General features: G+C 45.2%; 3 protein-coding genes across 4 annotated transcripts; 2 read left to right on the forward strand and 1 right to left on the reverse strand.

Annotated features, from left to right (window-relative positions):
* The first annotated feature begins 156 nt into the window (after positions 1 to 156).
* atf4a (activating transcription factor 4a) lies at positions 157 to 5023 on the forward strand. Its single transcript, XM_079729908.1, has 4 exons — positions 157 to 342; positions 1377 to 1544; positions 2109 to 2423; positions 3188 to 5023. Exons 2-4 carry the CDS (start codon positions 1493 to 1495, stop codon positions 4180 to 4182), a joined length of 1362 nt encoding a protein of 453 aa, XP_079586034.1. The 5' UTR covers positions 157 to 342; positions 1377 to 1492; the 3' UTR covers positions 4183 to 5023.
* A 4073-nt stretch (positions 5024 to 9096) lies between these two features.
* Positions 9097 to 12339, forward strand: LOC307071267 (uncharacterized protein). 2 transcript variants are annotated; one of them, XM_079730247.1, is made up of 3 exons: positions 9097 to 9232; positions 9863 to 10127; positions 10368 to 12339. In XM_079730247.1, the coding sequence occupies exons 1-3, from the start codon at positions 9144 to 9146 to the stop codon at positions 11040 to 11042; spliced, it is 1029 nt and encodes a 342-aa protein (XP_079586373.1). In that variant the 5' UTR covers positions 9097 to 9143; the 3' UTR covers positions 11043 to 12339. The 2 variants fall into 2 exon arrangements, with proteins under 2 accessions (XP_079586373.1, XP_079586374.1); XM_079730248.1 differs by having other exon boundaries at positions 9171 to 9281.
* A 693-nt stretch (positions 12340 to 13032) lies between these two features.
* On the reverse strand, positions 13033 to 14195 carry LOC307070809 (proteinase-activated receptor 2; the record flags this gene model as incomplete). The annotated part of the gene is made up of 2 exons (XM_079729469.1): positions 13033 to 13581; positions 13836 to 14195. 2 exons carry the CDS (start codon positions 14193 to 14195, stop codon positions 13033 to 13035), a joined length of 909 nt encoding a protein of 302 aa, XP_079585595.1.
* Positions 14196 to 14654: the final 459 nt, after the last annotated feature.

The following is a 14654-nucleotide window of genomic DNA, read 5'->3' on the forward strand; positions in this document are numbered from 1 at the left end:
CCAATTACAAAAAAGGTCATCGCGGAGTAATACCTAAGAACATTCATTTTGAGACACCCCATTGGCTTAACCCTGTTAAACGTCAACTGTCTACGCGATTGGGCGGAGGGATGCGTCAGTCCATGATGCGGCCATATATAAACGTCAGCTCTCACCGACAAATCCTTATTTGGTGTTCGACCGCCCCTCGTTTAGGATTTATCATTCTGTGATCTCGCTGTCAAGAACGAAGCGCTCTCCCGCGCATCATGGCTGTTTAAAGGCGTGCAGCGGCTTACTTCGCAGCGGCAAAAACACGGCAGTGCAGCGGCGAATTGCATTGGCTTTTTCTGGCAAAATGGCGTACGTACTATTTGACAAAATGTTAACACTTCTCATTTAGCGCAACGTTGAGGTTCACTTTCTCTATTCCAGACGGGAAATTAGGATGTCACGACACAGTAAAAAGTACAGGCTAGTAACGTTATTGTAAATATAATATTTGTAAATAGATATAAATATAATTGTAATAAGAAAACGATAAATATATAAATATATATTCACGCAAGAGGAAAAAAATACATTTATGTCGACCAATTTATAACACGGGCTGGCAAGTCGACAGGTGCGCCAGACAGTTCATGTCAGGTCAACTTGCGCCTGGCGTTTTAGTGGGATGTTTTGCAACAATAATGCAAATCCAATCGGCCGTTTTGAGGGAATATTACAATTTATTACTAGATTATGACTGTAGAACCATGGGCTGACTACATTTTGTTTCCACCAGTGGTGTTGTATTAACGGTATATAAATACTCCGTATCATACCTGTATATAAACTTTCAATACTGGCAATGATTTAGGTTTATTATGAGGTGCATACCTATGGCCATTTATCTAGCAAGAAAACCAAGTCTTTGTGTATTTACAACAGTGGCAACGTGGCGCCCCAAAATGGCGCGCTGTGTCTTCTGTTGTGGCCGTTGCCACGCCCCCAGGATGAGTCACCCCGTTGAGGGTGGAGTTACCGGGCAGAAAATGACCAAATTAGGAAATGTCCACCGCTCGGGGGGTGGGGTTCGGACTAAAATAGCTCACTGTCACTAGTTAACTCTTGACTACATTTACCTTAGTACATTGACAATGAGGAGTAGTATCAAGTTGTAATCCATCGTTACAGAAACAAAGTTATTTCATTATGTACAAGCATGTATATTAAAGTGCAGCTTGACCAAGTTCTCGTTCATTATAAAAGCGTGAATTGTGTCTTGTTAATCAGTGGTGTTTCCCATATACTATTAAACTCCAGGAACAACGTTATTTAAAAACAAAACCTGAATAAAAAATGATTGTCCTTTCCTAGTAACACCCCGTTCTGCCCTTTATCAACCCCACCAGGTCTCTTTCGACATCCACCCTCAGCTTTGCTGCAGTCGACAGCAGGACCTACCCTCTGGAAACCCGGACGATATCACGTTTATTCCCCCACACACGACTACCACTGACCACTGGACATGGCCTTGAAGACACTGCCGGTCCGAGAGGACGTGGGGGCCCTGTTCTTAGGTGGGTTGCTTGGGGCCAATGTTGTCGTTTGGCTGGTAGTGCAACCTCTTCTAGTTGCTAGGGAACAATGATCTAGGATGGTTTATTGGATGGGCAATACAGTTCTTGGAGTTGCTAAGGGCCCCATCTGCATACGTGGCAGCTGTCAAAACACATCTGTCTGTTTTATTGCACGACACCAGGGCTGATTGTTGTCTTTAACTGGTAATTTCCTTGTTACTGTAGCGCATGGGATTTGTTTTAGCCACAGGCTAAGTGGTGTCATGTGAAAGCAACTGAAGCCCTCAAATTATGTTTGAAGATGTTTATTTACGCCATGGGACATGGGTCTTTTATAGTGATGAATTCAGTCAGACATGTAACTACGTAAATAGGTTTAATGGCAAAGAAAGAATAATCACATCACAACCTATGTGGTGTTTTCCTACTCCATTATGATGAGCCTCAAGGTCTCGACCCTGTCTCTAGGGCTGAGGCAGACATTTATGAGTTATCTTAATAGAGCCGATGCCTTCCCAGGCCGCTGATGTTTAACAACTCGTCCTTCGCTCTCTCCATATCTAGGGCCCTCGTTTCTGACGGCTGACCCCATGGTTCCCCTTCCGGACGAAGATGAAGAGGAAGCTCTCTCTCTCTCCTCCGTCTTAGAGGAGAGTTCAACCGCTTCACCCTCCCCCACTTTGTCTTCCTCTCTCTCCCTGTCTCCTTACCAAACTCTCTGTCCCTCGCCTCTCTCCTCCTCCTTCTCCCCTCCTGCCTCTCCCCTCTCCTCCCCCTCCTCGTTCCTGGAGCCCAAGGTGGGTGCTGACGCCCTGTCCTTCCACTGGCTGGGGGCTGCGGAGCTGCTCCCCGCGCCCGTTGGAGCAGCCGTCAGCAGGGGTGAGCTTGCCGCCGTTCAGCCACTACAGTGGTTTCAACATGATGTATTTTCCAAAACACACAGGGTTGTAGTCAAGGGACGTGTGCCACTTTGAATTTAGTTTTTAGGATGAGTAAAGCGACGTAACAACCCAGACGTGGCTTACCAGTGGCAGTCGTTCATTAGTCTTTGAGACATGGCTTGTTCTCTTGAAACAAGGAAGGTTGATCATCTGATAAGGCAGAACATTCTTATCTATAGCACAAAAAAAAACAGTTCCATGGCTTGAATTTCCTTTTACCCATTTAGTACCCATATTAACTGTCTTGGGTACTCGGGCTGAGTTCCACTAACCAAGATAAGTCGCAGTAACTGAACAAGTTTAGGCAGTAATGTCTCTCTGTGCCACTGACAAACCTCCTCTACCATGGCATGCTGGGTATGTTGGATAGGGAGGGGTTTTAGATCTGTTTCGACCTAGTGACTTGGTAAATTCGAAGCACGGCTATGGGCTGTACCTGAAATTATGTTTTAGTTATTCTGTTCAGGGGCTGCAGTTATGTTTTGACATTGATTTCCCACTTGTTAAGATCGAAGTTTGATTTTGCGTTGTACCTTTTTTGTTGTAAAATAAATATGACATAAAATGCTAGTTTGTTGAATAATATAATATAGAGGTTTAAGAGGGAGACCAGCAATATTCTTGGAGACAATGCTTCTGGTGCGGGGTTACAGGATCTAACAAAGATTCTAGCAGGTTCTAACAAATTCCCTCCCTCTACAGATGACCCCTTCTCAGGGATGGACTGGATGGCAGAGAAGATTGACCTCAGTGACTTTGACCTGGATTCCCTTATGGGCTCCTCAGACGAGCCTCCCAGCTCCCCAGAGGACCTGATCGCCACCCTGGACTCCCAAATGGATCTGGATGTCCACCCCTTTGACTCACCCATCATCTCCCAGCTCGACGCTCTCGCCCTGCCCCTACCGCTCCCCGATCTGGTCCCTCTTCCACTGGAGCCCCCACCCGTCACTCTGACCGTCTCTCCATCGGAGGAGGAGCAGCAGGCAATGCTGATGGTGAAAACGGAGCCTCTCTCTCCGCCTCCCTTTAGCCACCTGGAGCTGGGTAGCGAGGTCGACGTGTTAGAAGTGGAGAAGAAGGCCCCGACCCTCAATGCCAACGTGATGCCCTTCCCCACCGGCGACCTCCCAACAACAACCACCACCACCACCACCTCCTTCCTGGTGTCCCTCACCACCGCTGGGCCCTACGTGGTGCTGCTCACCGCTAAAGCAGAACCTTTCCAGGAGTCCCCCAATGACCAGACCTCCGCTGCTCAGGAGGCCTTCCCCCCTGATGAGGCCTCCCCTGTGACAAGCGACTGCGACAGCGACTCTGGCATCGAGTCGGCCTCCAGCAGCCCTCCTCGGATCTCCTCCCCGTCTCCTTCCTCCCCGTCCTCGGCCGGTTCCTCCAGGACCAAGCCGTACTCCAGGCCGGAGGCCGACAGGAAGTCTGCAGGCGGTGCGCCCCCCAGGGTGGCGGAGAAGAAACTGAAGAAGATGGAGCAGAACAAGACCGCAGCGACGCGCTACCGCCAGAAGAAGCGGGTGGAGCAGGAGGTGCTGAGTGGGGAGTGCGACGAGCTGGAGACAAAGAACCACGCGCTGGCGGAGAAGGTTGATGCGCTCAGCCGCGAGATCAAGTATCTGAAGGACTTGATGGAGGAGGTTCGCAACGCAAAGAACCGGCGCAGCAAGACTGTCTCCGCCTGAGTCGCCACCACCTCCTAACCCAGCTCATGGTGTAGTCCGTGGGTTCCTGAGGTCAAGTCACAGTTCTGCGGCCGTTGTAGAAAGAGATCGGCAGGTGTATGCTGGATTTAAGGTTCCAGGTAGCCAAGAGCAGTTGGTGTCCATGGCAAGAGATTAAGGATGTCTGTGAGATTAGGGACATTGTGCTAGTCTTATCGGATTAGAGATATTGATGAAATTTATCTTAGAGGGACTAGGGCTGTGAGGCTTTACGGTCGCTCAGTCCGCTCCAGTAGACCCACATAACATCTAGGTGTACTTGTAGTGATGTATAGGAGCGTGTATATCCTGGTCGTTTTACTATGCTAACCCGACAATCACTAGGCACACAGATGGCAACCAGCCATTGTAATGTCAAAATTTTAAGTATTTTAATTAATTTGTCACATGATCATACAGTGCTGTGAAAAGTCCAAGAGGCCGTCGTACTTTGCAGACTGCCGACGTAATAGAACATTCTCTGAATAAATTCCACCTTCCACCACAACCCTTTTGACTCACCCCTCAATTGTTTCCTGCTTTGGTGTCACCCACCCACCCTCACCCCACCACCCATTTCCACCTTCCTCGGAGCAGCTTTGTCCAGAAAGGGGCCACGTTTATTTATGAATTGTTACGCAGCACTCCGGTTTACGTGTTTTGTAAATGGATGCTCTTCTTGCTTACTGATCATTTTATTTTTTGTTTTGCAAAGTTTTACTTTTGACTAACTCCTGATTGTTTTTGTTTTTTTTAAGTCTTGTTTCTTTCTGCAACTGTAAATGCTTTTTTTTTTCTATTAAATATCCATCAATACTCTTCAGACATGTCTGTTAATTTTTTTTTTGTGTTTTTTGACTCAAGATGAGAGGGTCAGAGTTCCATCCACAACTTTACCTGTAAGCATGACTTGGCAAGATGGCTGGCTCAACCCCTAGCTGATTGTTAAAGACTTATCTGAATGAACCGCCAGTGGGTTTGTATTAAAGCATCTGCTGAATGACCAATAGCAAATGGGATATCCATGGATTGACTGTAAAATTGAGGAATGCACACCAACGAGTAAACTAAAAGCCTACAAGTCGGGGCACGGTTACGCAAATGTTTGCAAAAGCGAGTGTACTCGGCACTTGTTGCCTATCAAGTAGAACATCAGTGGGGGATGATCCTTAACAGTAACTGTTGCTATGGTGAGCTTGGGTTTATTGCCTCGGTACTAGCATTAATCGCTTATGGCAACAAATTGCTTTTGTTTCCTCCTAAATGCGCTCTAGTCCATTTTTCTTTTCCATTATAGCGCTTACTTACATTACAAGTACAATGAAGCCCAAATTAAATTGATTATGGTAAATATCTACAGTACTAGCAGCATTGGTTTTAACATGATTTGAGTATTAAAGTTTAAACTGATCTTGTCTCGTGTGAAAAGTGAAAATCGGCTACAAGTGGTTTCTTCTCTGGTTTCACAGTAGTCATTCTGGTTCCACTCTACAAGGAAGTGTGAAGTGAGGGGTAAGAGGGGTCAGACCAGCTGTGTTTAAGTTTAAAGCAGGGATTTTATCTAGTCTGCGTTTGACCAGCTGTTCAGAACAGGTGTGTTGAATATGTGGCAGACTAACCATTTCTAGGCCAGTTCGAATGGAAGGCGTGGTGCCGCCGACAGGTTTATGAACAAGACTAGACATCAGCAGGTTCGTGTATGTGTAAGTTAGTCCTCCATGCAAATCTTTCTTTGCATATTTTTGCATATTCTCCAACACACATAGCTTCTGCAGTAGGCTATGAGTCATGGGATCCCTAATCGGCAAGCCCTCTGCTGCTGCTGCTGCTGCTGCTGCTGCTGCTGCTCAGAGCTCGACAGAAACAAAGTTACTGTGAAGCAAAATTTAACTTTGCCTACTTGTTGATCCTGTTTATTAATCTTTAAGTATAGACTAGAAGCAGTGGAACCATAGTTACACATTTGAATAACGGGGTGAATGACATTTAGGTGAGTAATGTATTCTGTCACACAATCAAAAGCTTAATAAAATGCCACGATCATTTATATTTTACTCTGGCGGACCGAACTTAAAACAATGTGACATTTAAAGAAAAATAGTTTGGGTTTGATAGTTTGGGTTCAAGAATTCATCAACCAATGTGAACGGCGGACATATTTTTGCACCAATTACAGTTAATGTCAGGGATGGTTATATTGTAGGCACACGTGTATTCCTTTGTATTTTTTTATATTCAACTAATTGTAATCCGGAAGTCTTCAGAGTCCCATTACTGTTGTCACTGGGTTGCAGCCAGGATGAGGCGGAGGCTTGGTGGCCCTGAAGCGAGCAGTCCTCGCCAGTCTTGTAGCATTCCACCCGCCATGCGTTGTTGGACGCCACCACGCCTGTTAGTTTCTCTCTCGACACACCCAACAAGATGAGTGTGATTGTACCACTTTCATGCTTTGTATTGATAGGACTCCGCGCCTCACTCTTATTCTTACACACAAACAATGTCTGTGTTCATAATGTAAAATTTGCCAATATTTATCTAAATATATATCACAGACTCATGATCCACCCAAGAGCCCAAAACTGATGGCACTTCTCTTTTTATATGTAGGTAATGAACGTTGCTTAGGACATATCATATTTTTTGCTAAGTTAAACACATTGTTAACATTGATTTTTATAGAGGTTGGCTCTACATTAAACACATTGTAATCCATTGTTTCCAGTCTTTAAGCTGTTAAATTGTCAACCATTTTGTCCACAAGGATTTTTCTCTGTCAACACACTGTAAACCGTCGTGTCCACAGGGTTCATGCTCTGTTAATCCCATTGTAAACCATTGTATGTGCAGGGTTTATGGTGTTAAACCAACGGTAGACCATCTGGTCAATAGGGTTGCATGGTCTTGTAGACTGTCGTTCTTAGAGTCTCTTTCTCAGGAAATATACCACAGACTTGATGTCTACTCATGAAGGAATGTGGTTTTCCGTGCACCAACGTTCACGGCAGTTTAGCTAATTGTAAATAGAATCATGAAAAACACACGCCAAGATTAAAATCCATGTAAACAAGCAAATCTCCTCTCAGGGCAAGCTAAATGTAGGGTCAGGTTTAATCACCATCCATGTTTCCAGGGTAGGCCAGCAGAGCAGTCAAGGCTTTCAAATATGTTTTTCTGAATGAGCCAGCGACAAAACGACTGACAGAAGACTTAGTTGTTATTAATACCTATACCCCAGCCCATACAAGAGCACCTCGGTAATTTTCTGTACTGATCTTTGGCTGAAAAGTATTGCTGAGAAGTGTTGGCGAGGGTGCTGGAGAATCAGGGGGAATGTATATGAGAAAGATGTACTTGTAGTCAAACCAAAATATACTTTACAGCTCAAAGAAAGACAGAGCAGTGTGTGTGCATGGACTTTTACTAGAAAAATAACTTGGCAAATATTATGGTTGGTTAAAAACACTGTCTTTTATAGAGACTCAGTGTTTTAATCCTGTTGGGTCACAATCCGATTAATGCTCTTTAACAAGAAGGAATGGGAAGCAGTTCCAACTCATAAAATAACTTGCAATACATGATCAACTCGTTTCTAGGTCTATTTGAGCTTTTTTCTGTTGTAATAATCAACATCTGAACATCTCTGTTGTGTCAATATAGCATGTAGTGCTGTAGATTCAGGTGCTAAGATGCTTATTAGTGATAATACCCAACGACTTTAAAAAGATAAGACCTCGCTAATTACGCACTTGCATTTACTACTGAAGTGTTCCTCACCATCCAACATACGTTAAGCTCAGTATCTTTCTTTTCTAGTTCTGCTCAAAAGAGATAAAGAAGGAACAGCTGATGTCCCTGACCAACCAGATTGACTCATGAGGCAACGACCTGCCATCTGTTGGTGTCTAGAAATGATCAACTGTGGCACTATCATGGCGTTGTGTAACGCTATTTCCGGTGTCTTACTTCCTACGAACTGCTTACGAAAGATCACAATCCCTGGAGACGGAGAGCGAAAATAATACTACGAGAACAATACGAACCTGACAAAAATAACAACGAGAGGAGAATTAAATGTGTTTCTTTCACGAAAATCGTAAAAAAAAATAATAAAAAAAAAGAACAATATCTGAAACATCTGAAACATGGCCCATTTTCCGCCCTCTGCCCAATAACGCCCATTTGAGCACACCGTTCTAGTCGTTGCGTAGTGAGATAAAGAAGCCTGGGCTAGAGGCTGCTCTAGTGTAGTATTCATACTCACTCTTATCAGGTTTAGTGGGCTGAAAGGGAGTTATAAACTCGGCCTGCATGTGGGAGTAGATTAGAAACCGAGCTGATAGTAATTAAGGTTGTCCTCATTCGTGTCAATGCTGTCAGCAGTCAATAATAACCTTTTAACACACTTTGAAGAGTCGATGTTTCTGTTTTGCGTGAAAGCGTTATTGGGTCGTTTGTTTTGCTAAACAGAATAAAGCTAATAAAACGACATACAGAAGAGGGCAGCAATAATAAATAGTGGAAATAATAGTCAATGCATTTCCGCTTCGATTTGGCTTTTATAATGAGTTCATGCTTTGCTGAATATGATTTAGACTATGTTATAATTTGCAATAAGTTTGTTTTTTATAATTACAAGATACCCCTTTTTCCGATGGGGCGTTGAGCTCCATCCACTCTCCTCTTAGTTATCTATTTAGCGCCCCCGTGCGTCCGGCCTCAGAACTGCAGCTTTGCTCAAATTTACAGGGAAGGGGTTGAGAGCGAATACTTAATTTGAGTTACCGAGACGGGACGTTGTCTCGATCACCGCAAATAAACTGTTAATCGTGCTGCTCACACGATACATGTTTCAAAACACTACTTATATCTTCAACCGCTCCTTTAAGGATACGTCACGGTTAATATTTGAATGACTTCCGCTCTGGATCATGTGAAAGTGTGTCATGATACAAACCATCAGCGCGGTCATCGTTGCATTGATCGCTGTCTATACCTATTGTACCTTTCTGTACGAGCCGGGAGTAGCCCTCAGGTCAGTTCTGCCCTGCGTTCATGTGGTTGATGAGGTGTCTGGTTCGAAGGTATGTTAGGTTAAACGCAACTAGACCTAGAAACTAGAAAAGAGGCCAGGTCGTGGAATAGTTTTGTTTGTCCACGTTGTTATTTAGTCCCTCTTACGTTTTTGCTGCTACCTGTCGGACGGAAATCTTAACAATGGTTAAAACGTTAAAATACAGAATAGATCCAGACAATTTTGACTATTCTATAGGCAGACTAAACTTCTTAGCCCACAACATGTTGTTATGCTACAGGTAGTTGGCCCACTGGTAACCCAGACACCAGTGAGCATAGCCGTTGTTTCCAAAACACTCATTTTATTTTGCAGAGCGCTGCAGATAATTTGACTTAAATGTCGTTCAAAATATGGGTCTGTGTAGTTAAAACAGTTTTGTCTTTTATTCTCAAGTTAATATCCTATGAGTGCATGAGTTAGTTGGGATTTCACTCAGAATGGCCAATCCAATTTTTGGGGGCTAATCCATACTGAACGTTGCATTGCATACAATCATTCTATACACAGCTTATTAATATTTAGAAAAAAAAGAAACAATCAAGACATCGAAGTAGTTAATTTATTAATTTTGTTCATTCATTGTGGTAGGATGTCCTCAACCAGGTACCGCAACGTTGTGTGGGAGTCTCCAGAGTTGGTAGCCTACCTGCACACCCGGCCCTGGACCCCTGGCTCTGTTATCCTGGAGCAGAGGGCCCCTGGGAGCGGCGGGGCCAGCATCTTCCAGCTAAGGGAGCCCGAGTACCTGTCCATGCTGCTGGGGGCCCGGGCAGTAGGGGCCCTGCTCTGTGACAGACTTGGGGTACGCAGGTGTGCGTTGGTCACCAGGCCACAGACCAACACACCAGCACAGGTAAAGAACTCCTTTAACCTCATCTGGTCTACTCAATGGTTTGCTAATTAATTTTTGTACTATTGGTTTGTTATTAGCTTCTTCTTTTTTTACTGTCATCACTTCTCTGTCCATTCTGTCACTTAATTCTTCTTTTGAGGTAGAAAAGTATCCAGAATAAAAAAAGGAGGAAGAAATAATACATTCAAATGAAATGGCACAATTAAGTTGGAATGAATATATGTATGTTGGGGTCCACAGATTCGTATCCTTCCACTGCACGGCCTTGATGCTGAGTGGCGCCCCCATCTGGCCACGGAGGAGGAGTACTGCCCCTTTGACCCTGGCTTCTGCACCTCCAAGAGCGGCCCCCGCTGGAGTGACGCACATCTGGCTGACATCCAAGAAAAGGTCCGGACCGGGCTGCCCTCTCCGGACGCCCCCGCAGACCTCACCTTCCTGGGTGAGGACCCTGGCCACCCAGGACTGTTTTCCCGCATTGTGCGTGGCGAGGAGCCCCAGTGGCGTGTGTGGGAGGACCGTGGCCACGTGGCCTTCCTCACCCCCTTCCCCAACGCCCCCGGGCTAACCGTGGTCGTGCCACGGCGGCCGCTGACCTCCGACATCTTCCGGTTGGAAAGGGGGGATTACGAGGCTCTGGCGTTGGCAACCCGGCAGGTAGCCGTGCTTATAGGGGAGGGGCTTGAAGCCAAGGGGGTGGGGCTTATCTTTGAGGGCTTCGAGATCGACTACGCTCACGCCAAGCTGATTCCGCTGCTGTCCTCTCTGTCGGCAATGGGGGAGGGCGATTCCCCGTCGGAGCCGCGCCCGGCCCAGTTCCATTCCACGTACCCCGGGTTTGTGACCTCGGAGGACGGGCCCGAGGCGAGCCTGGAGAACTTGAAGGAGATCCACAACCAAATCACTGAACTTTAACCTGAGCCCCCTCAACAGCTAGAGAACTATTGTATGCACATGCTCTGTGGAAGTGCCTGACTACAGAATTGCTGGGAAAGGATGGTTGCTGGGATCCGGCGGTTCGTGCTGTGAATACCTTTTGATTATGATGTGAACAATGCATTTGAAACCAGGGAGGATAAAGATGATACACATCTTGATTCTGAGGAGCTTGTGTTTGTGCACTTTTCAAATATACATTTATAGAATTTTGTACATCAATGATAATTGTCAAAAACATGTACGCCTTATATTTGCTACATACATGCGATAGATTATATTATACAATATGCGTATTTTTCTAATTTTTACAGAATAATTTTGTACTGTTCTAATAATATTAATTTTATTTTGTATCAGACAATGTATTTCAATTTTCTTTTAGATATCCAATGTAAAAAAAGCATTTCATTGTATTTCATCGCTATATGTGCCATTACATGTAAGTAAGCAAAACGTTATTTTTTTAACTACATTGAAGAAGTTATGACAAATGAATTGTATTCATATTTACTACACTTCTATATATAGTTGCAGAAAACTATTCTGAATTATAATAGGCAGTCACCAAACAATATAAGTCTGTAACCATTGATCATTTTGGTATTCTAGGGTTGATGATTTTAGTTGCATTTGTGCATTGGCTAAGGGTTGGCTAATTTCTGAATTTGAAAGTAATCAAAGAAATCAAATTTTATTCATACGATTTTCTTGAAAAATGGCAATGATACAAAAAGCTCAACAAGGAAAACCGTACATTGATGAGGGAAGAAAACACAAAAACCAAAAATGAGTAAACAGTAAAGATTAGAATCAAAGAGACACAATTGGAGGTAGAATTAGAGCAATGTACCCATTCCGTTTTTTTGCCGAGCTTGTGTAATATTCGCTCTATCATATGCGTCCAGTTCCCCTTTCGTTCAGACAGATTTCCACAAGACCTGGTCCGGGTCAGGCCAATCCCCGCCATTATCTCATACGGGGCGGGTTTGATACAATAACTTTACAGAGGAGTGCCCTATAGGATTGCAGTTGAGGCATTTTCATAAACAACCAAGATATCTGCCACTGATTGTGGCAAACATCTTGGTGTCATAAGATTCGTTGCTCAGATCGGTTGGTAGGTCAATCCAATTCCGTAAATAGGCATTTTGGTCTGCGCCCCTTAATAACTCCCTTAATAACTGAGAGGTTCCAGACTTCTGAGAAAGATAAGACAGCTGAACTAAAAAAGTATGTTTTAAGATATGATGATGCTGTTTAAAAAGATATTGAAGCTTTATGCTGTATATTTTACTTAATTAATTGCACTTCAGCAAAAGTTCCCTACTGGGGGTTAATAAAGAACATCTCTTATGTGATCTCATTATTTTATAGTAGCTGCAATGTCCTATTATTACTCTGCTACTAATTGGCCCTCTAACCATAAGCGTTAATTAGCATGAGTAATTATTGGCTAAGCTGTTCATTACCATCGTTCAAACAAGCTATAGCCTGGGGCTGAACCTCTTTCAAAGATTCAGCCTCAGGCATTTCTGGGGCTGATACAAAATGCAACAGACCTCTTTGGGGAGGAGTTAGGAGGAGGGGTTTGGGCACCATACCTACATTTTCAATGGGAGACAGAATCAACATGTTCATTCTGAAGAGAAGAGAGAAGAGGATGCCCTGTCGACACCAGGTTCTCCCTTTGGTGCAAATCTCCCTGCCCTGTTCTTGTTCAGACAGGGGAATGAACAAGTGGAATTTATAGGAAGTGTATTCCGTGTCGGGTTGATTCTAATAAAGGAAACAGATTCTAAAGGAAGTCAATCTAGGATGAAGTCTACAATACGGGAGTGTATCCCAGAGAAATGGATCCCAGGTGAAATAGAGCCCAGAGGAAGTTCATCACGGAGGAAGTGGACCCCAGAGCAAGTGAATTGTAGGCTCAGTGGATCCCAGAGGAAGTGGATCCAAAGGTGCCCCCTCAGACCTTGACATTGTGTGGTGTCTGCGCGGCTGCCCGCCGCCGGCAGCAGCAGCTGCTGCCGCCACCGTTGTCCTTCATGTCCATCTTGGTGATGTAGAGCAGGGGTTCGACAGTGCTGCTCACGTCCATGAGGGAGAAGACGCTGGGGCTCACCCGGCAGCGGAACTCCACAAAGGAGAAGTAGGATGCAAAGGGCAGCAGGGCCACAGGCGGTAGGCAGTTGAACACGATGATGCCCAGGATGATCAGCACCATCCTGAAGGCCTTCTTCTTCACCGGGTGCATCTCCTCCTTGCCTGCCACAGAGCGCCGCAGCACCCAGAGGATGGAGACGTTACAGAACACCATGATGATGAAGGCGGTGAGGACGAGCCCACTGAAGACCTGGGCGGCACTCACCACCTTCATCAGGCTCTTGGTGATGCCGTAGCCCAGCATCAGGCCCCAGACCACCAGCGAGACACCCACCCGGATTTTGTTGTCATGGATACGGGTGAACAGCACCGGGTGCACCACGGCCATGTAGCGGTCCAGGCAGATGCACACCTGGGGGGGGGGGTGACTGAGATTTCATTCATTTATTTCATGGTTGACACAGAAACAAGGCTCAGCCATATTAGTTTGCTATGAGCCACACTGTTTATTAGCCGGAAGCAATGCCTACTGCACAGCACTCGATAAACATACAACCACTGACCTATGGGCCCACTATGTAACCGGTAAACTTTGCAACTTTGCTAGTTGCGCAGTCACCAAATGGTCTTCCTGTCAATCCAAACTTCCTGTCAATCAGGACTCACCAGGAAGAAGGTTGCAAAGTCTTTGACGCCGTACGCAAACCGCTGGAAGTTCCTTATCTTGGGGTGGCCGAGGTAGAGCCGGTTGGCCAGCTCGATGGGCGTCATGAGGCAGAAGTAGGCGTCCAAGATTGCCAGGTTGAAGAAGAACGTGTCAGATGTGGTGGCGTCGCTCTTTTTGTGGATGATCTGCCACAAGACCAGCAGGTTGCAGGGCGTGCCCACAAGCAGGTTGAGCACCTTGACCCCGTAATAGAAGAGGAAGCTGTACGGCGCCGGAGCGCACGCCTCATGATCGTACCAAAGCAGGGGGCCAGGTGGAGGCGTGGAGTTGGCATAGGCCTTGGTGGTGGAGTTCAGCATGGCAAAGGCAGGGAGGGGAGACGTTAGGAGGCGCGAGATGGGGGATATAGAAGCTGTGATAACAGAGAGGAGTATGAGCAGGGGGAAGACACATGACAGAGTTTTTTTTCTTCATCACTCAATTAAAAAATGAACTGAAGAACGAACAGCATTTGCATATATTTCTTACAGCTGAAATACGCGAAACACCGGCACATTATTCGGAACCCTCCAGATGAGGACCCGCACCTTTGATTGGATCAGTCACCTCCTTTGTCACTATCGAAATCTGTCTGAAATGTTTTGTGTACGATTTGATGTCATCTGTTCTCTCAACAGATGACATACTCTTGCGATATACATGTTCTATTCATGCGGATTAAATAAGCAACCCCTAATTATGTGAGGAAGAGCTTTTTGGTTTATGGACCTTCATTTAAACTTAATTCAAAATAAGTTCAGAATTAAAATCAAACCACT

This window comes from Pollachius pollachius (genome assembly GCF_949987615.1).
Source record: "Pollachius pollachius genome assembly, chromosome: 2".
Lineage (NCBI taxonomy): Eukaryota > Metazoa > Chordata > Actinopteri > Gadiformes > Gadidae > Pollachius > Pollachius pollachius.

Bases quoted from the DNA above. Each gene is read 5' to 3' on its own strand.
- LOC307071267 (XM_079730247.1), top strand. From the start codon at position 9,144: ATGATACAAACCATCAGCGCGGTCATCGTTGCATTGATCGCTGTCTAT. The intron at 9,233-9,862 runs GTCAGTTCTGCC...TCATTGTGGTAG, and splicing joins GAGCCGGGAGTAGCCCTCAG to GATGTCCTCAACCAGGTACC. The intron at 10,128-10,367 runs GTAAAGAACTCC...TGGGGTCCACAG, and splicing joins AGACCAACACACCAGCACAG to ATTCGTATCCTTCCACTGCA.
- atf4a (XM_079729908.1), top strand. From the start codon at position 1,493: ATGGCCTTGAAGACACTGCCGGTCCGAGAGGACGTGGGGGCCCTGTTC. The intron at 1,545-2,108 runs GTGGGTTGCTTG...CTCCATATCTAG, and splicing joins CGTGGGGGCCCTGTTCTTAG to GGCCCTCGTTTCTGACGGCT. The intron at 2,424-3,187 runs GTGAGCTTGCCG...CTCCCTCTACAG, and splicing joins TGGAGCAGCCGTCAGCAGGG to ATGACCCCTTCTCAGGGATG.